The sequence below is a fragment of the Thalassophryne amazonica genome, chromosome 19 (assembly GCF_902500255.1).
Source record: "Thalassophryne amazonica chromosome 19, fThaAma1.1, whole genome shotgun sequence".
In the NCBI taxonomy this organism is placed as follows: Eukaryota; Metazoa; Chordata; class Actinopteri; order Batrachoidiformes; family Batrachoididae; genus Thalassophryne; species Thalassophryne amazonica.
In genome coordinates this window covers 60,216,541-60,243,557 of record NC_047121.1, presented here as the reverse complement: position 1 = coordinate 60,243,557, position 27,017 = coordinate 60,216,541, and the positions used below count along the sequence as shown (strand labels likewise).

The 27,017-nt window shown below is 40.5% G+C and overlaps 1 protein-coding gene and 2 long non-coding RNA genes across 3 annotated transcripts; 1 reads left to right on the top strand and 2 right to left on the bottom strand.

The window, feature by feature from the left end:
- The first annotated feature begins 6,046 nt into the window (after positions 1-6,046).
- Positions 6,047-22,022, top strand: LOC117532031 (alcohol dehydrogenase 1-like). Its single transcript, XM_034195251.1, has 9 exons — positions 6,047-6,158; positions 9,459-9,560; positions 11,496-11,637; positions 11,722-11,809; positions 13,061-13,280; positions 18,266-18,526; positions 19,388-19,520; positions 21,588-21,726; positions 21,816-22,022. Exons 1-9 carry the CDS (start codon positions 6,141-6,143, stop codon positions 21,847-21,849), a joined length of 1,137 nt encoding a protein of 378 aa, XP_034051142.1. The 5' UTR covers positions 6,047-6,140; the 3' UTR covers positions 21,850-22,022.
- On the bottom strand, positions 8,764-25,838 carry LOC117532040. The gene is made up of 3 exons (XR_004566767.1): positions 25,825-25,838; positions 23,791-23,793; positions 8,764-9,257 (listed from the first exon to the last, which is right to left on the bottom strand). It is a non-coding gene; the product is annotated as an uncharacterized LOC117532040 (long non-coding RNA).
- LOC117532041 lies at positions 9,567-22,529 on the bottom strand. Its single transcript, XR_004566768.1, has 3 exons — positions 22,519-22,529; positions 14,701-14,711; positions 9,567-10,319 (listed from the first exon to the last, which is right to left on the bottom strand). It is a non-coding gene; the product is annotated as an uncharacterized LOC117532041 (long non-coding RNA).
- Positions 25,839-27,017: the final 1,179 nt, after the last annotated feature.

Genomic DNA, 27,017 nt, shown 5'->3' with positions numbered 1-27,017 from the left:
AGCAGAATTAGTCCTGTTCCCATTTTTACTGAAAATCCAAAAACCAACAATGAAATGTTGGCTCCATCTAAAACAAAGTAAAACCCTGCAGCACCAAGACACAATCAAAGGCAAGAGTCGTCTCCTCGCCTTGGTCCCAATCCAGTTCAAGCAGGATCCTGCCTGAGACCAGAATCATCAGCGTAAACCAGATTATATGATGTGAAAAACAAGATTATTTCCACTGATTGGAACACACAATCACACACACACAAAGTACAATGCCATACCAGCCCTTGGAGGTGTTCACCTTACTCTTGGACCCATCAGCCCTTATTAGGCCGTCTCGGCAGGCGTAAGTGTGGTTGTGACATAAATGGTTTGATTACAACATGGAAACTCCTACTGACAATGTTCCGTGTCCCTTTTTAATGCAGTAGTACTTACACATACAACAGGTCAAAATAGTAGAAGGTGATGATGTATTGTTTGGCATATATGGCCAAGGGCAGTGTTTACATACCTGACTAGTAATGTTACCCAAACTCGATTGGTTTACTTTTGCAGAACATCAAACATTCAGTACGTGGTCAGGAAGGTGGAAGCTCATCGCAGATTCCTTTTGCAGAAGTACTTAGATCAGTTTTGTTGCAAAGGATTTTGTTTGGCCCACTTCACAAATTGTTCATGTGTTGTATCAAACAGTGTTGACTCTCCTCCCCCAGGAACAACCTAGAATAGAACTAAACATAGGGTGGTGAGCCACGCAGCCCCCCTCATTCAGCCCTTACTGGGCTACAATAGTCGTCATCCATCAATTAATCAGTTAAGTTAATTTGTTGGAAATTGAGGATGTAGTAATTGTTGTGGCGGCACCCTTATATTGCCTTGCGGGTTATGCCTGGCACATGCCAAGCATTAATCACAATGTTTCTGTGCGTATGTGGAGAATCTTATTGAACAAAATACTTTAATTTGTGTCTGCACACATCCCTCCTGTTGAGACACGGGATGACCTATGGCTCAGTGTTACTGCACATTCAAAAGTCTGTAAAACCAGTTAATTATCTGTCTTCATCCAACTGAAGTCCTTCCTGACTGATGTTGTCATAAACCAAGTATTTCACCATCGTCTGGCAAAAGTTCAACTTTGTTCTGTGAACTTTGTTACTCATTTAATCAGTTAGTCAACTTCTATTTGTGCAGCTGACACAGTCTGAAAGGTGATAAAAGTGCTTTTCAGTAAAATGAAAAACAAACCACACAAGGACAATATACAACAGCAAGAAAATAAAAACAGGAAAGATTTAAAAAAAAAAAATGTGCACATGAAACCAGAATAAAATGTCACTGAGCTACCAAGTGTTAAAGGCCATTTGAAAAACGAAAAGCCTTTAGTTTTAAGAAGACCTAGATCAGTGATGGTGCTTAAATTGGGGGGGAGAGCTTGTTGCAAAGTTTGGGGCCAGCCCCCCCAGTGGTTTTCAAGTTTTGTTAACTACAAAAACTGATATTTAAGAAATTCAAAGAGAAAAGAAAATTTGACTTAATTTTTGTCTAAATAGAAAAAAAATCTTGTCAAGCATGCATTTATTTATTTATTTATTTATTTTTTGGGGAAAATGTATCTTACTTTTTTAGGTTTTTCCAGCTAATATCAAGCTGTATTTAACAAGGAAAGGCAATGGATTTAAAATCCTCCAAGCAAAGGAACAAGATTGTTTTCCTTATTTTAAGACAGAGGAGAATTCTGTCTACTTTTAAGGCACATTTTGATTATTCAGTACCATTTTGCTAGTTTGAGAATTCTTACCCCATTGGCAGATTGTGTGTTTCTGTTTAATACAAGACAATTGGGCCAGCTTTTGGATTATTTCTATTTTGAGAGGGACAGTTTTTGCAGTGTTCTGGGGACCTCCAACAGATGGAGATTGGATGATCTCAGAACCCTGGTTTGGTCCAGGTTCAAAGAGTCACAATAATTCTCTCTTGTCCTATCTGTCTCGACTTTCTTTTCCCTTCTTCTTTTCATTTTCATCTCGTCTGTCCTTTGCTTCTTTCAACCAACCTCATCATATCGATACTTACATTTGTCCTTCTTTTTGGCTTTACTTTGACTGTCTGCCACTAATTTGTTATGTTCATTAATTTTTTATAGTTCCCCTTTAAATTCAAATTGTTGTTCCCATAATCTTAAGAATTTGTAATTGTCTTTTCCCTTGTTTGTAGATATACTGTTCATCCGGCTTGGTGTCCTTCCTCCTGGAATTACTTTTTTGGTTCTAGTACATTAACTACACCCGACCCGGTCTGCTGTTCTCATGGTAACCCTTTGGTTCCACTGCATCTTGGAAAACAATTTCCTACACTCAGAGACTATTCTCCTACCTCTGAGGATTATTATATTCTACCTACCTCATGAAACTACTTTCTGCTACTTATTTATGGGTCATTCCGGACTTCAGAACACCTCTCCTTAAATGAAAAGTAAATCAATCAATCAATCAACTTTTTTCTTGTATAGCGCCAAATCACAACAAACAGTTGCCCCAAGGCGCTCCACATTGCAAGGCAAGGCCATACAATAATTATGAAACACAGTCTACGTCTAAAGCAACATAACCAAGGGATGGTCCAGGGTCACCCGATCCAGCCCTAACTATAAGCCTTAGCGAAAAGGAAAGTTTTAAGCCTAATCTTAAAAGTAGAGAGGGTATCTGTCTCCCTGATCTGAATTGGGAGCTGGTTCCACAGGAGAGGAGCCTGAAAGCTGAAGGCTCTGCCTCCCATTCTACTCTTACAAACCCTAGGAACTACAAGTAAGCCCGCAGTCTGAGAGCGAAGCGCTCTAATGGGGTAATATGGTACTATGAGGTCCCTAAGATAAGATGGGACCTGATTATTCAAAACCTTATAAGTAAGAAGAAGAATTTTAAATTCTATTCTAGCATTAACAGGAAGCCAATGAAGGGAGGCCAACACGGGTGAGATATGCTCTCTCCTGCTAGTCCCCGTCAGTACTCTAGCTGCAGCATTCTGAACCAACTGAAGGCTTTTTAGGGAACTTTTAGGACAACCTGATAATAATGAATTACAATAGTCCAGCCTAGAGGAAACAAATGCATGAATTAGTTTTTCAGCATCACTCTGAGACAAGACCTTTCTGATTTTAGAGATATTGCGTAAATGCAAAAAGGCAGTCCTACATATTTGTTTAATATGCGCTTTGAATGACATATCCTGATCAAAAATAACTCCAAGATTTCTCACAGTATTACTAGAGATCAGGGAAATGCCATCCAGAGTAACGATCTGGTTAGACACCATGTCTAAATGTACTACTCACTCGTCATCAGTCTCTAACGTTCACACTTCCTTTACGTTCGAGGAGCTCGCAACCGTTCCTCTCCCCCAGCAACAACTGTGTCTAACAAACGGAGAATATAGGTGGCACTGCGTCGTCCGTGGGTGAGAGGATACAGGTATGGAGCTCCTGGCTGGCCTCACCAGACTGTCAGAATAATTTTTAAATAACACTCAGAGATCACACGAGACACATCGAGTCAGTTTAAAAATCTTTAGTGAATACTTGCAGAAAAGCTACAACAGTCAAAAGTTGTTCTCCGGGCTCGATAGAACGCTCTTATATAGGACGAGCCTGGAACTCTCAGGACAACACATCTGTTATGTAGCACGTATGAATATCAAGATCAGCCTGTGAGCGGGTCACAGTTTGCACAGCCCATATCTTGGAAGACGATCACAAGAATTTCTTGTACAGGCACGACAAGTAATTCAAGGACGTCAGCAGTCAAGCCAGCCTGTATGGTGTATGTTTTTTGCATTCTGTTGCAAAGATACTATCACAAGGTTATAAACATTCCTAAGAGCGACCGGGCCAACAGTGTGGAGACAGAGCAGCGCTTCCTCACACACATAATGACCAAAGTTTAAAAGTGTCCCGGGACACTTGTTCCCAAAATTCAGCCACTAACACCCACACTTTAACAACACAAAGGAGGAAAAACTATGTAGTACTTGGGGAAAGAAAAGGAAGTTGTATTCTTGCTGGTCAGTTTGTCTTCACTTCTCATAATGTGAGAGATTCACACTGACCTGTTGCTCTGCACCAGGCATCACTTCTTTTTTTTTTCTGTTAACCATTTACTTTTATTCATTTTCTCTTGCATGCACATTGGTTTCTAAGATTTTTATTTATTTTTTAAGTTTCACACACTGAGTGTGTAATTATGATATGTACAAATCTTTTTTTTTTTTTTTTTTTAATTGTAATCGCATGTAAATATCTTTAACATCTTGCTTTGGCAATATGGTCATAAAGCTAAAAATAAGGGGGGTAGAGATATTATGGGGGCTAAGGATTGAGCCTTGGGGAACACTCTTAAGTGGGAGAGGCTAAGAAAGAAGCTGTTGTTACTTTACACATTGTACCCTGTATGGTGCATCTGGAAAGTATTCACAACACTCCACATTTTGCTGTTACAACCTCATTCCAAAATTGATAAAATTCATTTTTTTCCCTCAAAATTCTACACACAATACCCCATAATGCCAATGTGAAAAAAGGTTTTATTTATATATATTTGATAATTTATTTAAAAAAATGAAAAACTAAGAAATACACATAAGTATTCACAGCCTTTGCCATGAAGCTCAAAATTGAGCTCAGGTGCATCCTGTTTCCACTGATCATCCTTCACCATGTTTCTACAGCTTAATTGGAGTCCACCTGGCATAAATTAATTTGACTGGACATGATTTGGAAATACACACATGCATAAATATAAGGTCCCACAGTTGAGAGTACATGTCAGAGTACAAACCAAGCATGAAGTCAAAGGATGTTGATGTGCTGAGGGATGACATGCAGGTCGTTCCTCAGCACATGTTGCACCAACATTTGGTTGGTGCAACATGCTGCAATTTTCCATCTGTCCCTTTAAAACACAAGTGTGCCAAACACACAAAAGGATGTCTGTTTCCACAAACTGGGGTGCACAATAAGCAAGCAAAAGAGATATGGGCAACACAAAACCTCCTTTTAAATTATTACAAATCACTGGAAGTGTCGTGAGTGAGGTGTCCGTTGGATTAACTGTTGTTGTTGTTGTTGTTGTTGTTGTTGTGACCATTGCCCACCTAAGGTGCAGCTGTTTCACAGGGACATCACATGCACATCAATAAAAGTGCATGGTCTGTACATCTGCAAGGAGATGCAACACTTTTTACAGTAAGCTAAAAACTGTTCACTCTGATTCAAACTGAAAATGCTTGTGATTTTGTGGGACCTAATAAAGATATCTTAACATCATAGGGCTCTATGTATGAATTTAGATGTACTGTATACTACATTTCAAATGGCAGAGTTAAACAAAATAATGAAATGTAATGTAATGAAATATTCAATCTGTTGCTGAAAACTTGGCTTTGGATGACAACAGGCTACCTGTGCAGGACTCCTCGTACAGGTCTGGACCATTCATAGAGTTTGATCATATCTATTGAACACCAAAATATGAGGAAAAATTTTGAATTCAGGAAATTCTCTTAAATCGCTCTTGCAAACCTCTTATGAATGATTCTGTTAGTACAAGTGATTCTTGCACAAGGTCTATTCTTTCATTACAGGAGTATTTTGGCACTGGCAGATGTTTGTGCTCTAATTCTGCTCTTATTTTTATTTGTAGTTCACATTTGGAAGCTTGACTGGTCAAGCTGCACAACATGGAAAATTTTTAATGACTTCACTTCAAAATCCAACATCATTTGGTTGTTCATCTGAAGAAAATGAGCTGAGTTCTGCATTCATTTTCTATGAGTGCTTTATTTATTTATTTATGTATTTTCATCCTGATAACCTTTTGGCCTGAACACTCACCATAGATGTCTAACTCAGACTCTGCTGCTGAAACAGCTTCACATCTGTTGCACACATTTAGAAAGCCAAAAGCTCCAGGAAATGAAAATATGTCAGCAAGACATGTTTTATGACTCTGGTCATGTTTCAGCGTTTCATCGCTGATGTCCCTGCCCACTTGAAGGCTTGCGTCACTGCCTCGCATCGCCAGTCCTATTTAAACTGTGACTTCTCGCCACCTCTTCCCCACTTTGCTTTATCAGCATTCATCTCTGCAACAGCAATGGCAACAGCTGGCAAGGTAGGTGTACAACCTCACTGTCATTGATGCATTTTTTTTGTTTTGTGAATGAGTGCATGAATTTTGAATGAACAATACAACTGAATGCCAACATAGTTCGAAAAACCTTTAATGTTAAAATGTGTTGAAAACAGTTGTGTTGTCGATGGAATCAACATCAAGTTGACCCCCAACAACTACGGTGTAAAAAAAAAAGAAAAAATACCTATTGTAAGTATAAATGCACCATCCCCCAGCTCAGGCCTTTTGGGTACAGTAGAGAACGTCTCTCTGTATCACATGTTCTAGCGTTCACAGGGTCTAAAAAGTTTCCAGATGTTATTGCACAACTGTTGGTATTGGCAGTGAGGTTAGCATTCCAAAAAGCATCGGGGAGTTTGGGGAGGGCCTTAACCTTGTTGGGGAGATAAGGTTACACAATAGTTATGAGTTTGCCAAATTTCTGACAGTATGCTGTTCCCATGGAGGTAACATTTCACTTTCACCCATAAGTCCAGCCTTGACTTTAAATTCTTCAACCCCAATTCCATTGAAGTTGGGATGTTGTGTAAAATGTAAATAAAAACAGAATACAATGATTTGCAAATCCTATTCAACCTATATTCAATTGAATACACCACAAAGACAAGATATTTAATGTTCAAACTGATAAAATTTATTGTTTTTGTGCAAATATTTGCTCATTTTGAAATGGATGCCTGCAGCACATTTCAAAAAAGCTGGGACAGTGGTATGTTTACCACTGTGTTACATCACCTTTCCTTCTGACAACACTCTAAGCATTTGGGAACTGAGGACATTAATAGTTGAAGCTTTGTAGGTGGAATTCTTTCCCATTCTTGCTTGATGTAGGACTTTAGTTGTTCAACAGTCCGGGGTCTCTGTTGTCGTATTTTGCGCTTCATAATGCGCCACACATTTTCAATGGCCGACAGGTCTGGTCTGCAGGCAGGCCAGTCTAGTACCCGCACTCTTTTACTATGAAGCCACGCTGTTGTAACACATGCAGAATGTGGCTTGGCATTGTCTTGCTGAAATAAGAAGGGACATCCCTGAAAAAGACATTGCTTGGATGGCAGCATGTGTTGCTCCAAAACCTGGATGTACCTGGATGTTGTTGATGTATGGCTTTCACTTTACATGGTAGACTTTTAACTTGCACTTGTAGATGTAGCGACGAACTGTGTTAACTGACAATGGTTTTCTGAAGTGATCCTGAGCCTACGCTGTAAGATCCTTTGCACAATGATGTTGGTTTTTAATGCAGTGCCGCCTGAGGGATTGAAGGTCACGGGCATTCAGTGTTGGTTTTCGGGCTTGCTGCTTACGTGTAGAAAGTTCTTCAGATTTTCTGAATCTTCTGATTATATTATGGACTGTAGATGATGGAATCTCTAAATTCCTTGCAACTGAACATTGAGAAACATTGTTCTTAAACTGCTGGACTATTTTTTTTTTTAACGCAGTTGTTCAAAAAGTGATGATCCTTGCCCCATCTTCACTTGTGAACGGCTGAGCCTTTTGGGGATGCTCCTTTTATACCGAATCATGACACTCACCTATTTTCAATTAACCTGTTCACCTGTGGAATGTTCCAAACAGGTGTTCTTTGAGCATTCATCATCTTTTGTTGCCACTGCCCCAGCTTTTTTTTTTAAATGTGTTGCAGGCATCCATTTCAAAATGAGGAAATATTTGCACAAAAACAAAAAAAAGTCTGTCAGTTTGAACATTAAATATCTTGTCTTTGTGGTGTATTCAATTCAGTATAGGTTGAAGAAGATTTGCTAATCATTGTATTCTTTTTTTTATATATTCTTATATATATATATATATACATATATATATATATATTTTTTTTTTTTTTTTTTTTTTTTTTTAATTTACATTTCAGACAACGTCCTAAATTCATTGGAATTGGGGTTGTATATGGACACAAGCATTATATCCACTTTGCACCTATTGGAGTCATATTTTTACAGCCAATGCCCACATCCTTTTAAACTGCAAGCAGGCTTTTTCTTCTGGACATGTTAAGGTGTGGGATGGTGCATTGGCGTCATGTGCACAATAGACGTGCAAAAACCAAGACCAACTTCCAGTACAGTGAATTTGTATTGAAAGAGCACAATCCAGAAGTGGGTTCACAGTGCACAGTCACACAATGAAACTGAAATAAAACAACAATTATACAAAATATAAGTAAATATTCATGGTAAAAAAAATGCAAAGCTTCAATGTGTCACCTCATGGAGCTTTGTTGGCCATTGAACACACTGGGAGATTGGCACAAATCTGTTTTGTCAGAAAACCTCTCACTTCTACTTCCTCAGTAGCTGAATATGATGCAGCTGGCACACTTTGGCTTTGGCGGTTGCTTGCACTGAAGCTTCATCTGCAGACAGGTTTCCTCACTGGAATCCGTCAACTAAATGGCAATGCACCTGGTTCCGGTGTAGTGGTTTTACTCTTGCATTGTTTCCTTTTTTATTTTCATCTCATCACAAACCACAGATGTTCGCATTTCTCAGTCTTTTTTATTCTTGAACATCTGATAATAAGAAAATATATGTATTAAAAAAGAGTCACTCTCCAGCGGCACGTTCACTTTGCTAAAACAAAAAGGAAAAGGTAAAATACACAACTTAACTATAAAACACTATAATTAAATTTGGCTAATATAAAAACAAGAACATTCCAACAAAAAAAAATTATCATTTTAAATAAAAGATAACTGTCACAACTCCCCACATGAAGGCCAAGAGCAGGAAAGAGAAGGATTGCGCTTTCCCTAACTATAGCCAGGGTCCAGGTAGAACACACCCTCACCTCTCCTTCCCCACCTACCTAACCCATACACCCCAAATGGTGACATAATCACACTACAGGTGATACAAAGCAAAATGAAAATAGGAGAAATGAACACACAAAACACAGTGGAGATGATTAACCACATTACTCTGCTACACCAGCCCAGCTAAGGCAATGACTGACTGGTTTATTTCATATGTCCAACACCCCCAATAATAACTTGGAGGATAAATCCAATCTCTTTGCACCCAGGGCTGCATTTTGTGCTCAGATTAAGTACCCATTGAACTGAAAGTTCAATGGACTTATTTTCTTTGAATGTTTATCCATAGACCACCTGATCCTCAGAATCACTTGCCATTTGTGCCGCATTGATCTGACCTGTTGTACCATACACGAGAAGCACCGCAGAATCCTAGACAGGAAAGCCATCGTAGTATGTCTGAACACATGTACTTTGTTACATTTTACTGTGAAATTCTTTTCTAGGTCATCAAATGCAGGGCAGCAGTGGCCTGGGAACCCAGCAAGCCTTTGGTAATTGAGGAGATTGAGGTTGCGCCTCCACAGGCCAATGAAGTCCGCATCAAGGTGAGAAATGACTGCTGTGAAGGCTCATTTGCCTTAATCTACTTAGAGAGCAAATCTTTTCAATCAAATCTCAGTCAAAAATGAGGCGAACTTATGAACTAATTCAAGAAGACAACTCAGGATGCTTCATCCATATACACTGTGTGGAAACCAAAATGATAAATATTGCTTTTCTGTTAACTAAATGTTCTGTTTGCCTGCTTGTAACCCCATGATCACTGTGAAAAGCATCTGATAAGACATTCCTTCAGCCTTCCAGCACATCTGATATAAACATACCTTGAGTCTTATCACACAAATGACCTATGAGTGACGCAACTCTGATCAATTATAATGCAAGAAAAGACACTGTCATAAAACAGATTTCACAGTAGGACATTGTTCATAACCTCCAAGTGACCTCTGATCCTCACCATGATAAAAAAGACGAAAGGGACTCTTTGATCATCATAGCACTGTGAACCACAAACTGTGACAAAATCCGTCATTTGTTATACTGTTTTAACAACCTGTTTCTTTTTAATTAACTCTGTGTTTATGCTTTGATAGATGCATTCATTAGACACTGTATGCATGATAGCTCACATGTAGGCCCCCTGTGGATGTGTGGACATGTGGATAAAAGCAGAGGTCAGAAAGCCACACTTTACACTGTTCCAATAAGAACACCCTGTTTGACACCGTGTCCAAAGCTTCATATTAAAGAGCCTGTTATTTGACAAACAGTCAATGTCTTGACTCTTTCTTTCCACAGACAGCCTGAAAATCCTTCGGCCTCGACAACTAACATACCTCACAGCACAATTCATACTAGACCACACTCTCTACATGATCCTCCAAATTGGGCAGGCTATTTAAGATGCAAATTTTAAGTCTTAAATTCCAAAGTGTCTTTACTACATATACCTGAACATAAGTCTCATAGACTCGATGAAAACTTTCTCAACATATTTTGTCCACTTGTGTTTGGTGATAATGCACCACAAGGTTGAGTAAATATAACTCCCAATACTCCAGCTCCCCCCCACGACCCTTAATTGGACTAAGCGGTTGAAGATGTGTGTGTGTGTGTGTGTGTGTGTGTGTGTGTGTGTGTGTGTGTGTGTGTGTGTGTGTGTGTGTGTGTGTGTGTGTGTGTGTGTGTGTGTGTGTGTGTGTGTGTGTAACTAACCAACTAGAGCACCCTGCTCATAGAGCATAAACCTCGCCAACACTAGTTTCAAATTTCAGATCATTTTGCAGAACATTGGTTATCTCTGCTATGCACAATTTGTCATTGCTTGTATGTAAATTACTGTTGGTTTTTGGGAGTTTGTTTCTGTTTCGTTGTTTTTGTCTGTTTGTTCTTTGCAATTGTGGAGTTGTGTCAGAAAGGGCATCCGGTGTAAAATCAAAGATGCAGATCCACTTCGGATCTGCTGTAGCGACCCTGAGTGAAAACAAGGGAGCATGATGCTATTTATTTGTTTTAACTGGTTAAGTGGTCCTTGGCCTGAAAAAGTTTTGGAAACACTGTTTTAGAGTAGTAGATTCCTTCTTTCTCTCTTTAGTGACTGATGGCACATTTCTACATGACACCTTCATTAGTTCCATGGTTATAATTTTGAGGTTCTGGTTGACCTTGAGAACAAAAATGTGCTCATTTCTAGATGTTAATTTGGGCCTCCTTCTCAGTGATGTGAAGTCTGTATATTTCAAGATCATATACTGGTAGCACTGGGTAATCATTCATTCATTCATTCATTCATTCATTCATTCATTTTATGAAGCCACTTATTCCACTTAAGGGTATCAAGGACTCTGGAACATATCCTTGCAACCACTGGGCGCAAGGTGGGATAGACCCTGGACAGGCTGCCAGGTTGTTGCAAGATCACCACGTATGGACACACGGGAGAATCAGTACTTTAAAAGTATGACTGTTTTATTTTACAGATTGTAGCAAATGCGGTGTGCCACACAGACCTGTACCACCTGTTTGAAAGTAAGCATAAAAACGGTTTCCCAGCAGTCCTCGGTCATGAAGGAAGTGGCATCGTGGAGAGTGTTGGACCTGGAGTCACCGAATTTCAGCCAGGTCAGTTAATGGTTCCACATAAAACCCCCAGAGATGACACGTAATATCTGACACTGTCAACTGTCTTGGTTTTGTGTGTTCCAGGAGACAAGGTGATTCCTTTGTTCATCTCCCAGTGTAGAGAATGTCGCTTCTGCAAATCTCCAAAGACCAACCAGTGTGAAAAAGGATGGTGAATTTGTTTACTTTCCCTCAGGTGTTTTTTATTAGTTTGGGAGGTCTTGCAACTTATACTCCAGTCCAATTTGTATACTGAAAAGAGTTGATAAAACAGAAGAAGAGTCACTTATACTTCTGAAAATATTGAAAACTTGAGCTCTTGGCAAAATGCTATTGTACCTGCTTTAATGTTAAATGTCCACCAGGTGGAGATATTGTTCCATTTCAAGAACCGTGGTATATGACTACGACCAACCTGTTGCTTACACTAGTAGTTACCTGGCTTGTTATCGGTGAACTTTTAGAAAACAACATAAAGATTGTGTCAACGAAAAGGGCTGGCATTTCAGGTTCCGTCTGGGGGCATGTGCTGCATCCACGACACTAACGAACTGCCTTGGGTCTTGGATATCAACCATCCACACAGACTACTGATCCATCCCCACCTCGCGAATGTAACAATCTATCTGCCAGCTGAAACATGGGCTTTCCCTTGGCCTTGTCCAGCCACTGGGGTCCTCAACAATGAGATACCTACATGTTAAACTGTGCATAGGGGAAACGTGCTGTAGCTAACATTTCCTCAATACATGTGATAATCCTGGCCTTAGACTCCCTAAATAACTATTTGTTTGACACAAATTCATTCCAGTGGTACCCAAGGATTCTTCAAAGAGGCCTAGTATCAGAGGCATCTAGTTCCCGCCTTAATTTGCTGACGTTTCTGTATTTTATTTTCTCCACAGTGGCAATAAAATGTGCAATCATGATTTTAATATTTTTCTGCATATTGTATAACTATAGTCACTGTCGGTCCCAAGTAATCTCCCACTTCATGATTGGCAAGCTGACTTGGGAATTGTTGGTCCATGATATAAGGTGGTGTACTCCAGAGCTTGTATCTTTGAATTTTTGCTCATGTTCACAAACAGTTATTGAAAGATCTAATAAGAGAGACACATAAATTTGACTTGCATTGTGAGGGAACATCAACTACAACATATTGGCCATGTGGTACATGATCCACCAACACTGTGCCTCAGTGTTGAGGACTCCAGTCAATGGAAAAGGCTGAGGTGATGCCCATGGTTCACCTGACAGCATCAGATAGATGACTACTTTTACAAAATGGACCTGCTGTGGTTGCCCTGCAGGACCCAAGCGGTTCCATAGTGGGGTGGATGCCGCACAAGTGCATGGATCTAGTCTAGACCTGACAAAATCTATTGGAGGTATTCTCACTGTAAATAATTCTCTTGTTCAGGGCTGCAGAGCGTTACGATGTGATGTCACCAGTGGACTCCAGATTTACCTGTAAAGGTCAGAAGGTGTTGCAGTTCATGGGAACCAGCACCTTCTCTGAGTACACTGTGTTAAACCAGATAGCTGTGGCTAAGATCGACCCTGCAGCTCCCCTGGACAAAGTCTGCCTCCTCGGCTGTGGAGTCTGTACAGGATACGGAGCAGCAGTAAACACTGCACAGGTGTGTGAGTAATCTTACACAACAAAAAGGATTTCATTTGCATGTATTTATCGTTCTGTTCATCACTTTTGTTTTCTGTGTAGGCTCTCAGTTGTCCAGGTGGTTTCTATTAGTAGAGAAGCTTGAATCTTTGACTGGACTGGGTTGCTTGACGTGAGGACGTTTCGCTTCAAATCACCGAAGCTTCCTCAGCTAAAATTCTTGCTCTGGTAGTCTGACTTCTGTCTTGACTCTTGTAGACAAGAATAAACCAAAAGCAAACAAAAGCTGGAGTTTTTTAAACCTAACCAGACCCCACCTACCGAGAGGCTGACTGCTATAGGCTAGTGACTAAACAATAGCTCTAATTAGCACCTACTGTGCTCTAGTTAGCACTCTCCTAATGACAGGACGGAAGCCTCCCCTGATGGCTCCCTTGACGACTCTCTCCTGATGACGTGAATGACTCATTACCATGAACAAAAGACTGAAACTGCTTTGACCTGAGTGCCACATTGTAAACAGGGGACAAAGTATGTCTGAGACCCGCTCCGCGGTTAAGGCTGGGTTTCAACTGTTTTACAAAGAATGCTTCCTTGACACCTCTCTCACACCGTTTCTTCTCTCTGGCTAAGATTTTAACTTCCTTGTCCCCAAACGTGTGGTTAGTGTCTTTCAGGTGGAGATGAACTGCAGACTGAGGTCCACTGGTGACCTCTCTGCGGTGCTGGTATAGCCTCTTGTGTAAAAGTTGCTTCGTCTCACCTATGTAGTGTTCATTACAGTTTTCCTGACATCTGATATGATACACTACATTGCTCTGTTTGTAACTAGGGATCCTGTCCTTAGGGTGAACTAATTTCTGTCTCAAGGTGTTGACTGGTTTAAAGTAAACTGGGATTTTGTGCTGTCTGAAGATCCTCTGTAGTTTTTCCCATACTCCTGCTAAATAAGGGAGAGACACTCCTCTTCTTCTTGTCTCCGTCTCCTGTCTATCTGGTCTCTTTGTTTTCTGGGACTTCTGCACTTTGTCCAGGGACCATCGTGGGTATACCCACATACTGTGAGGGCTTTCCGTACAAGTTGTTGCTCTTTAGCCCTTCCCTCTGCAGTTGTGGGCACCTGTAGGGCTCTGTGTTGAAGAGTCCTGATCACCCCGAGCTTGTGTTCAAGGGGGTGATTTGAGCCAAAGAGCAGATATTGGTCAGTGTGAGTGGGTTTTCTGTAAACCTATATCTGGAGCTGCCTGTTCTCTCCAATCGTAACATCACAGTCCAAGAAGGCTAAATGGTTGTTTCTGGCATCCTCACGTGTGAACTTGATATTGGAATCCACCGAATTGATGTGTTCTGTAAAGTCCTCGACCTCCTGTTGCTTGATTTTAACCCATGTGTCATCGACATATCTGAACCAGTGACTGGGAGAGATGCCCGTGAACAACGTCAAGGCTGTCTTCTCCACTCGCTCCATGTACAGATTGGCCACAATGGGAGATACCGGAGAGCCCATCGCATAACCATGGATCTGCCTGTAGTAATTCCCCCTAAACAGGAAATACGTGGTGTTAAGACAGATCTCCAAGAGTCGGCAGATGTGGTCTGGTGTGAGTTTGGTCCTTTCAGGTAGAGACACATCTTCCAGCAGTCTCTGCCTCACAGCTGAGATGGCCTCAGCGGTGGGGATGCAGGTGAACAACGAAGTCACATCAAATGACACCATAGTTTCATCTGCCTCCAGCTGCAGGTCCTTGATTTTGTTCACAAAATCTTGTGTGTTCTCCACATGGTGGTCTGAGTTACCCACTAGAGGAGCCAAAATCCACTTGAGGTGCTTGGTCAAATTGTATGTGATGGAATCTGTGCTACATACAATAGGCCTGAGTGGCACGTCCTGTTTGTGGATTTTGGGCAGTCCATAGATGCATGGAGTGGCGTCCCCCGGGTACAGTCTGTAGTATGTTTGCCTGTCGATGAGTCCCTCTTCCTCCAGGTTCTGGAGGCAGCTAATGATTTTCTTCTTATAGCCACTCGTGGGGTCTCTCTTCAGACGTTCGTATGTACTGGAGTCATTGAGCAAGTTGTTGATCTTGGCCTCGTAGTCCGATGTGTTCAGGACCACCGTGCATCTGCCTTTATCTGCTGGCAGGATAAGGATGCTTTGGTCCTTCTGCAGTGCTGCCAAAGCTTTCTGTTCTTCTCCTGTGATGTTGGACAAGCAACCCAGTCCAGTCGAAGATTCAAGCTTCTCTACTATCACTTTTGTTTGGTAGCACGCCTCTGTGAAACACATGACTCAGTCAACCAATATTCTAGTGTTAAGACTTTGACTACTTGAATTTCAAGGCAGATTTTCCTTGTAATGGCTGACAAAAAATATAAACTTAATGCCATTAAAGTCAGACAATGTTAGACTTGATAAATAATTCAGTCTCTGGACATACTTTAGTCATCACACCAAGTTCAACTTCATCAAATTTGACGGTCTATATACAGTAGTTTTCAGAATAGTTGTGCTGTGTGACTAAAAAGATTAATCCAGGTTTTGAGTATATTTCTTATTGTTACATGGGAAACAAGGTACAACTAGATTCAGTAGATTCTCACAAATCCAACAACACCAAGCATTCATGATATGCACACTCTTAAGGCTATGAAATTGGGCTATTACCAGAAAAAAAGTAGAAAAGGGGGTTGTTGTGTGGGCCGCTGAAGAGGAGGTACTGCTGGCCCACCACCACCAGATGGCGCCCTGCTTGGAGTGCGGGCTCCAAGCACGAGAGGGCGTTGGAGCCGCTGGAGGTGACAGCTGTCACCTATCAACACCACTACAAAGACCGGACTGCAACTCCACCTCCTCGCCGAGAAATCTTCTACCATACAGGTAATTTTCTCTGCTGAACAAAACCTTGAATAATAGTCTGAACTTCTTTTGCAGCCGTTTTCCTGTGGTGATGCCTTATCTGTGGGATTGGCGTTTGGTGTGATCAGCGACGGCTTCGCTTCACACCCCAACCAGATAAGTGGTTAGACAGGAGCTGCACGAGTGTGTGATTGGAGGTGGAGGTGCTCCCTCCTTACTGAACACAGACTGTGGGATTACTGAGTGTGCGAACTCACACTCATCCAGAACTGTTTCTGTTTTTTGCCAGCAGTACCGGGTCTGACTGCTGAAGACAGTGGCCACCTGGGGCGCAGGGCTTGGCGGCTCCGGTGTTCTTCAGGTCCGTTGGTGGTGGGGGCTGTGTGGGATCCGGCTCTTCTTGCACCGGACGTCTCCTATCTTCGAGCCTGCCACACGTCACCTTTTGTCGGATTGATATAATGCATATTTGTATCTGTCTGTATTACGTTGTGCATCTTCACAACATTAAATTGTTACTTTTTGGCTATTCCATTGTCCCTTCATTAACGCCCCCTGTTGTGGGTCCGTGTCACGACACTTCCCCAACAGGGGTGTTCACAATAATAGTAGCATCTGCTGTTGACACTACAAACTCAAAACTATTATGTTCAAACTGCTTTTTTAGCAATTCTGTGAATCACTAAACTAGTATTTAGTTGTATAACCACAGTTTTTCATGATTTCTTTACATCTGCGAGGCATTAATTTTGTTGCTTTGGAACCAAGATTTTGCTCATTTACTAGTGTGCTTGGGGTCATTGTCTTGTTGAAACACCCATTTCAAGGGCATGTCCTCTTCAGCATAAGGCAACATGACCTCTTCAAGTATTTTGACATATCCAAACTGATCCATGATACCTGGTATGCGATATATAGGCCCAACACCATAGTAGGAGAAACATGCCCATATCATGATGCTTGCACCACCATGCTTCACTGTCTTCACTGTGAACTGTGGCTTGAATTCAGAGTTTGGGGGTCATCTCACAAACTGCGGCCCTTGGACCCAAAAAGAACAATTTTACTCTCATCAGTCCACAAAATATTCCTCCATTTCTCTTTAGGCCAGTTGATGTGTTCTTTGGCAAATTGTAACCTCTTCTGCACACGTCTTTTATTTAACAGAGGGACTTTGCGGGGGATTCTTGCAAATAAATTAGCTTCACACAGGCGTCTTCTAACTGTCACAGCACTTACAGGTAACTCCAGACTGTCTTTGATCATCCTGGAGCTGATCAGTGGGTGAGCCTTTGCCATTCTGGTTATTCTTCTATCCATTTTGATGGTTGCTTTCCATTTTCTTCCACGCATCTCTGTTTCTTTTGTCCATTTTAAAGCATTGGAGATCAATGTAGATGAACAGCCTATAATTTTTTGCACCTGCGTATAAGTTTTCCCCTCTGCAATCAACTTTTTAATCAAACTACGCTGTTCTTCTGAACAATGTCTTGAACGTCCCATTTTCCTCAGGCTTTCAAAGAGAAAAGCATGTTCAACAGGTGCTGGCTTCATCCTTACATAGGGGACACCTGATTCAAACATGTTTGTTCCACAAAATTGACAAACTCACTGACTGAATGCCACACTACTATTATTGTGAACACCCCCTTTTCTACTTTTCTTTACTAATAGCCCAATTTCATAGCCTTAAGAGTGTGCATATCATGAATGCTTGGTTTTGTGGGATTTGTGAGAATCTACTGGTACTTTGTTTCCCATGTAACAATAAGAAATATACTCAAAACCTGGATTAATCTTTTTAGTCACATAGCACTACTATTATTCTTAACACTACTGTATCTACTGTGGTGTTTCTACTTCAATGCAATCTTAAAACAAAGTTTAGAACATTAGGGTCACAACTGCCAGGATTATTTCTGTCAACAACATGCTAACAGGAAGCCATTCTGTGACATAACGTTCAATGAGGATTCTGTCATGTTCCAGTGTTGGAGCTGCCACATACTGGTGGTTGGCTGTAACTACAAATGGCTACTCAGAGGCCAAGTTCCACTGTAGTAGCTGCTGGGTGACTGTTATACATTATATTACTATGTAATCAATTGTGTTCATACTTGTGCAAGCTAAAGTCTGCTTTGTTATAGGTCGAGCCGGGCTCTACTTGTGCCGTTTTTGGCCTTGGAGCTGTGGGTTTGGCTGCAGTTATGGGCTGCAAGGCAGCAGGAGCCAAGAGGATTATTGCTGTTGACGTCAATCCTGATAAGTTTGAGAAGGCCAAGGTGTTTGGTGCCACCGAATTTGTGAACCCTAAAGATCACGACAAACCCATTCAACGCGTGCTGTGGGAGATGACTAACGGAGGAGTGGACTACTCCTTGGAATGTGTTGGGAATGTGGAAGTCATGGTGAGAGACCAAAAAAGGCTATCCAATGGTGTATTCTGGTTTAAAATAGAGCAGTTATTACCTCACGTTTTGCCTTTATTGATTTGTTTGTATTGGGGATGTGGATCCAGATTTTAGTTTCTTTGACACTGATAGATGTTTTTAGATGTTTCTCAGAATGAAAAGATATCATCTTTAAGAGTTTTTCCATTATTACTTTAGTGAAATCATGAGACAGATGCTCATGTTGTCAACAGTGTTGCCAAAGTAACTTTGAAAAGTTACTTCATTAGTTACTTTATACAGTTACTTCATTAGCAGCTGAGGACAACTTGTCGGCAGGTGCTGAATGTAATTAATAAAGTAACTCATAATCTAACTTGGTTATTTTTAAGATTTAGTACTCTGAAAACTAACTACAGTTACTTTGCTCAATCTTAAGCGTAACCAAGTTAGATTACTAGTTACATTACTTATGAGTTGCAAGTTTTCGGCAGATTCTAATAAAGTAATTGCATAAAGCTGCTAATGAAGTAACTGTATAAAGCAACTAAAAAAGTAACTTTTCAAAGTTACTTTGACATCACTGGTTGCCAGTCAGTCAAATTAATTTCATTATATTCATATAGTGGCAAACCACGACAAAGTCACCCCAAGACCCTTCACAGGGGGCGTTTCCAACACCAGCAAATACAACTCAGTTGGGCATCAAAATATAGAGCAATAAAATTTAAATATATAGACTGACATGTATTTTAAAAAAGGCTAAAAAAATTTGTCAAACAGAAATGAAAAAATCTGAGCAACTGGAATCATCTAGCAGCAGTCGTCTACATTCCCTCTTATAGTCAAAGGTGCTAATGTTGTACTTTGCTGATCTAGCGCAATGCTTTGGAGTCCTGCGTTAAAGGCTGGGGTGTCAGTGTGCTGGTGGGCTGGACGGACATGGCAGACTTTTCTGCCCGACCCATACAACTGATCGCTGGACGCACATGGAAGGGAACCCTCTTTGGAGGTGAGATACCTGACAGTAACAGGAAGCCATCATCACTGACTCAACAATACAGATGCATGAAAAGGCTCTCAATGTCCCAAACAACAATGTTACATAAATACTGTCAAGAGTGTTCCATGATGCATATCACAAAATCCAAAATCTCCTTGTAACTGTTTGATCTCTACCTAACTGCTTTTCAAAATGGCTGACACACAAAATATCCTTGTATTTGACACAACTATCTGATCTTTTGATAGCTGTGTAATTGATTAAAACCAAAGTATTCGCATCTATTTAGATGGCATGATCGAACAATCTGATTTATTGTTTGGCATGGACATACACAAACACTAAGATTTTTATATACCGGCCTTGAACGCAACATGAGCACTACACCTGCTAATACCCGCCTACTTCACTTTGCAGCCAATCACAATCACTGCTGATTCAGGACAGGCTAAAGACTGCCCACATGGGTTCAGCTGGAGGAACAAAAGTTAGCATAGAGAGGAGATCTGGGCTTTTTGTTCCAGATGCAGCATGCGATCTGGTCAAAGACCCCAGCGCTGCAGATGACTCTCTGTATCAGTGTGGGAACTTTTTCAATACAACATCTAAACTTTGAAGTCCGTTTCCTGTCCAATTCTTTTTGAAATCACTTACCACATAAAAGAACCTAACAATACAGTAGTCAAGATAACTTGCTATCGCAAGGGCAAATGCAAGCTAACACTACCACTGCCATCATGCGCAATTATTAAGGCATTAAAGCTAAAGTCAAGATTAGATGTTTGGGATTGGTTAGGGCTAGGACTGATAAAAATGGTTGGAGGCTCTGATTATGTTTAGATGTTAGTCATGGTTGGGTCAGGGGTGGAGGGATAAGGAATGACAGTTGGAGGGTTTGGTTAGGATTAAGGTGTAGGTTTGGTTAGTTGGAGGTAGAAGGCTAGGTTTAGGCCATTGGAATTTGAAGGTTCAAGCTTGGATTAGGGCTGGTACTAGAAGGGTTGGGTTTAGCGTTAAACCTTTAGGCCTACGGTTATTTTTGTATATTTATGGTTGAGTCAGCTGTAGAGGAATAATAGAGAATTAGAGTTAGCGATTTGGTTTAGACCTGAGGGTTAGAGGGCAAGGGTTAGGTGAGTACATAGGGATTTATGCTTTATTTTGAAAATATTCACAAAGCAGTATGAAAAATAAATAACATACAGTAAATATTTTGTGCACAAAGTTTTGGCATATTTACTGTGTTTAAAACATTCAAAAACAAAGTACTGTAAAACTACTGCTCACCTTCAACAACATGGTAGCATAATGATTTGCACGTTGTACTGAGATGCCACCGATCCAGGTTTGATTCCCAATTGCAACCACGCTCCCAACTGGAGGAGTGAAAGTCATGTGCCGTGGGCCCTTCTGGAAACAAGCTTCAGGCTTTCATCGACTACCCACATTAAATAAGAACCTCTCTATATGTTTTAGGTGGTACAGCCATATGGTTTTTTTTAAGGTTTTCTGCAGTTTATAAGATCAGGTTGTAGTGAGCACCTTGTCTGGCAGCACCCTGACATTGGGGTGAATATGAGGCATTATTGTAAAGCACTCTGTGCGCCTGATGCAGATGGAAAAGTGCTATATAAATGCAGTCCTTTTACCATTTATTTTAATCAAGTTTTGATCATTGGTAGCTTTACTTACAAAGAATTTGTTTCTTTGATGAGCAACCAAGTTGAAACCTCTTTTTCAAGCAATTTGCTGTTCTTGATTTTTATCTCATTGAATTGTTTTGTAGTAGAATAGTAATGTTTGTCCATTTCATTATTTTTTTTTCTGTTGAAAATAAAACGAAAAGTAATGCATTCAATTTTTAGCAAAGAGTTTGAGGAAGATTAAATCGTAAATCATGCACGCTGCATTTTATCTAAGAACAAGCGATGGAATGTTGAGAGAACATCATGTACTATGGACGCACTGTACAACAACAAAGTATGTTTGTGTGTACTTAATCTGCAAAGGACTTTGCATTTTCAGCGCACACACAATACACAATGTATTTTCATTTTGTGGTGTACTGTGATTCAGGCTTCAAAAGTAAGGACGGCGTTCCTGAGATGGTTAAAGCTTACCTCGCCAAGAAGGTGAAGCTGGATGAGTTTATCACTCACACCGTGACCTTGGATCAGGTCAACGAGGCCATTCAGATGATGAAAGAAGGCAAATGGTACTTTAACACTTTCTGCCCTGTTAAAGATTTTGCATCCATTCCACAGATAATATGTAGTGCTGATGTGTTTTGTTTTTTCGTTCCAGCATCCGGACCGTTGTGCACGTGTCTCCACAGTAATGTGATGCAACGTGCAAATTACAGACCTTCCTTTCTGTTCTGACTCATAAGTCCGTGCACGTGCCGTGAGCACATCGAAGTGGTAATGAGTGGAATCCCAACATCTGCAGTGTTCACGTAAACAAATGAAACATGTCTGTGTTTCCAGTGAAATAAACACACAGATGAACAGATGGCTTCTTTGTTTAGGATTTTTTGGTGCTGTGTGGCACTTGTGATATTTATGCATGTGCAGGATTGTCTGCAACACATCTCTTGTTTTGTTTTTTTTTAAACCAACTTGTTTAAATAACTGGGGGGATGGTACCATGGGCATGAAGACAGCGACGACCCCATTGACCTTGACCTTCTCCCAAATCCACCTTTGTACCACATTTGGTACGAATCAGGTTTAAAATCATATTCCTAACCTTTGCCAAAAGTAATTATTGAAGGGCAGTTTCAGGGTCCAGCTTCACTGATATACCAAGTTTGGTAGAAATTGGGACCTGGAAGATGTAGATCAACAGACAGACATGATGGTGACCCAAGTGACTGAGCTTTGCCAGATATGAAAATACATATTTTAAACCTGAATGATCTCAACTTAGTGTTGTAGGTCTCAAAACCACCTGTTCACTTTTGCTTGGCCTCGTCTCAGAATTGAAAGCAATTCTACTTGATCTTGACTTGGTCTTGAACTAGAATAAGTATGCACATTAAAAATGATAAACTTTAAAAAGTTAATTCACATTGTGCTAATTGGCACTATATTTTGATTACGTTACAGTGTTCATTGTCTCTCAGATGAAAATAAAACACTTTGTAATTACATCTCATGAATGTGCCAAGTGATAGGGCAAAGGGACTGGAACTAAGGCTAATCATGGGATTACAATGGATTTGTGTTTTTTAGATCTTGGTCTTGCCTCCCCCAAAGACTGGGTCTTGACCACATTCCAATATCCCAAAGTTTTGTTCTTAACTCACACTCAACCCTAAGGTGTTGGACTTTTCTCTGACTCTATTGTTTTGTTCCTTCAACCTCAAGCCCAGTGGTTGACGTTTTGTCAGTTTGTCCTTGCTGAGCAATTCCAGAACCCACCATCATGCGTGCTAATCTGGTTCAAATTGGAGTGGAAAAACTTGTGACCCTTGACCACTATGGCCTTGACCCCACTGAGTGACATTTTAGTATATCGAAGTTTGGACTTTTGTGCCACGTTTGATGTTCATTCGATGGAAAATCTAAATTTTGATGCCAGTGATCTTGAGCTTTGCCCAAACAGACCCTTTAAGAACAATTCTGGAGTTGATCCTCATCTACATATGTTTGGTGGAAACCAGCCGAAGAAGCAGCGGAACAAACGAACATTTCTCAAATTATGTTGTTTTATAGGAACGGCTGTTTTGAGATCAGTCAGGGTTTTTGCCTCTGATTACCATCATGAATATTTTAATACGACTGCTTTAAAACATCAACCATTTACACTGAATGATGCTGACCATTTTAGCCAAACCCATAAATGGTGTGAAAATTATTAAACCTATTAGATTGGTTTTAACCTTTGATTTTATTAGCAAACGTCTATTTCCTTGGTAAAGGTATAACAATCCTTTGAAGGCCGTCTGGAAGGAGGGAAAAAACAGCACAATTGTCAGCATACTGAAGTTCAAAAAGATTAACTGAAGAGGTCTTAAAGACGTCAAAGAATGAAGACACTTCCATCTCCGTCTGCATGATAATCTGCCACACCTGCCCAGTGGATGGATTATCTTGGCAACACTGAAGTGCACGCTAACAGGCTTTTATAAATTTATGAACAAGATTCAAAGACATGTGCCTTTTGTGTGCATAGAATAAATCTTAGGTGTTTTCACTTCAACGCATGAAAAATGGTTATGAATGAAAGCAAACAATTTTTGCTGAGTACAATTAGTTTATGAAGTCATGTTACGTACCATCTTACTGCAGTCCGGCTCACAAGGCGTGGCTCACGGTGCAAGCAGAACTCCCTCTGTGGAATTTCATGACATATGCCACACAAATCAGACCACGATTGTCTTCGCAAGAGAATTTCTACGTTCACAGACATAGAATTGTAAGAGCTTGGTGATGTTTAACATGAAACCTCAACCATTCCTAAGAGAAATATGTAGATAAAAACAGATTTTATGCATTTTGACCTCTTTAAACTGTTGTCAAGCTCACAAAGCTCAAACATTCCTATAAAGGCTTTTTGTGCACGAGCTACATTTGGGATTTGGATCAGCAGTGTTTCTTATGTCAAACTGACCCAGATGGAGCGACACAGGTCATTTATTTCAGCACTACAATAAATAGAAAGACAGCAGAGTAACTCATCACATCAGTCCTGACAAAATGCAGAAATAATCCAAGTTCTTCATGTCAAAATTCGCTGCATCAAGGTCGAGGTTGACAGTGAATATGAGCGGAAATATCTAGCAAAGTTTTAATTTGTAGAGTCACACAGTGGGCTCAATTTGTGTTCTTCGGGGGGGGGGTGCAAAAAAATAACTGTAAATACTGTTAACCGACAAATGAAAAAGGGGGAAAAGGAAAAACATAACATTATTAGCTAACATGCCAGGAGCAAAATGGATATATTTTCTGTATGTAAATCTACCAGTGAGAAGACAAGAGTTTGGGGCAATCAAAAAAAGAAGAAAGTAGAGAACATTCTTCGTTTGCTCCTCTACAGCGCAGCCAGCCACCAGCCCCTGTGCGCGTCAAAGACCCAGACTCATTGCTCTCACAAAACAAGAGGTGAGACGAGATGACAGACTACGAGGTCTGTTAGAAAAGTATCCGACCTTTTTATTTTTTTTTTTCAAAAACCTGATGGATTTGAATCACGTGTGCTTGCATGAGCTGACCTTGAACCTTCGTGCGCATGCGTTAATTTTTTCACGCCTGTCGATTGCGTCATTTCCTGGTAAACTGCCTTTGTGTGAGGTGTGTCATGCGCTCGCCATTTTTTCATTCCAAGGAAAAAGACGGAACGACTGGAGCAGCGCGACTGCATCAAATTTTGCCAGACACTGGGAAACAGCCAGGTGGAAACCATTCGGATTATTCAGACGGCTTTCGGTGATGATCCTATGGGCATCGCACAGATTAAGGAGCTGTACAACCGGTTTAAAGACGTCCGCACAACGGTGGAGAGCGAGCCGCGCTCCAGTCGGCCATCAACATGCTGAAATGACCAGATCATTTCCAAAGTGAACGCTGAGGTGATGCGGGACCGTCGTGTGACTATCCGAGAAATTGTGGAAGAGGTGGACATCAGCACTTTTTCGACACATTCCACTGTGACAGAAGATTTGACCACGAAAAGAGTGGCGGCGAAATTCGTGCCGAAGGCTTCGGCACAAATTTCACCGAAGCTGCTGATGGCGGAACAAAAGCAACTCCGTGTTGAAGTCTCACAGGACATGCTGTGACATGCCCACCTCTTCCACAATTTCTTGGATAGTCACACGACTGAAAAGCCTCCGAAAGCCATCTGAATCTTCCGAATGGTGGAAGAGGTGGGCATCATTTTTCAGAGTCCAGCTAGCCATCTAGCCATACTACAAAGTAATGGTTGTTCAACTAAGGATTGTGGCAACACCAACTTTGCCAAAAAAGTACTTTCTATGTTGTTCTATCCACTGGCATGTTTAATGTGATATTTTCACTCATATATGAACAAGTACACTGGGACAGGAAATGTTAGCAATACCACTGAAGTAGAAGAATCCACAATATATGGGGCTTGAACCTCTCTATTAGGCAAACAGAAAACAGACCAACACCAATAATCAATCATTTCATTATCAAGCAATTGCTGCTTTTCATATGTGAAGATTTGAATAAACTGTTAGCACTGTAAATGAAATCACTTTTGGATTCAGGACTGTTTAAGATTTGCTACATTATGACAGCATTTTCCATTATATTCTGATGTCTCACAAAGAAATTTTTTATTAAACCTGAAAATTAATCCACAACCCTGCTGTACACATGTCCATTTCTTTGCAGTTCAGCGCTGGGAAACTTGAAAGAAAAAAAAAAAGCAAAAGGAATACAAGCTAAATTTACCCTGAGCTCTACAAACCCCTCAAGGTCAGTGTTTCCCAACACTGAATATTTAACAAAAGTAATTTTTGACAAGACAAAAAAAAAAAAAAAAAATCCAGAAACGAAAGAGCAAACTATCACTCAGGATCTAGTCTGAAATAAATTCAGACCTTTTTTTATTTATGTAATTAGCTTTCTTGCTATACAGTACCGTGCAAAAGTCTTGGGCCCCTGGTGTTTCTGTAGAAATGTTTGCTTTTGTTTCTGAAAACAAAACATAAAAAACCCTGAATTTAAATTTTCCAGAAGTTTAACTTTGAGGAAAACAAATTATAAATTGGTGTGGATTATATTTTATTCAAGAAAATAACACCATTTCAGATTGAGAAACAACAACTAACAGTATTATGAATCATCATGATCCTAGGCTTCGGAAAAGCCTTGGCATAACCCCCATTTAAAGCACAATCAATGAACAAATGACTGAGTCCATCTCTTTCTTTTGAGACAAAAGCCCCAAAATTAAAGTTATCACCTGTAAGTCACCTAATTAAAACAACATATGACAAACCCTTTAGCACTTGATTAATTCTGCTATACCATATTTAAAAAAAACAAACAAAAAAAACCCTTTGGTTATGTAATATATCATAGACGTGTCCGCCACCTGCTGGCTTCTGAATTTGATTCGGAACAGGTCTGGTTGTCGGTGACAAATATATTCTGTCTATCAAATATACAGAATCAAACTGTTCCATTTTACAACTCAAATAATAAACCATGACATAAGCCAGCACAAAGGATTTTACACTAATTTAGCTGTAAAAGGAAACAAGACAGATGGTATACGCAGTGAATGGGGTCCGTTAGAATGTGAACATTTCCAGACAAACTTTACTGCACCAGAAAAACCATAATTTTCTGATTCTAAAACAGCATCGGCAATCTACAATTTAAAATAACACTCACAAATCCACACAATCCTGTAGGAAACCTGCTGTATTGTACCTGAAGCAGATCTCTGCCCTCTCTCCTTTAAGCAGGCCTGCCTAATGTGGGGCCCGTGGACCAGGTTTAGGTTCTACACAATTTGTTCTGACCAGCC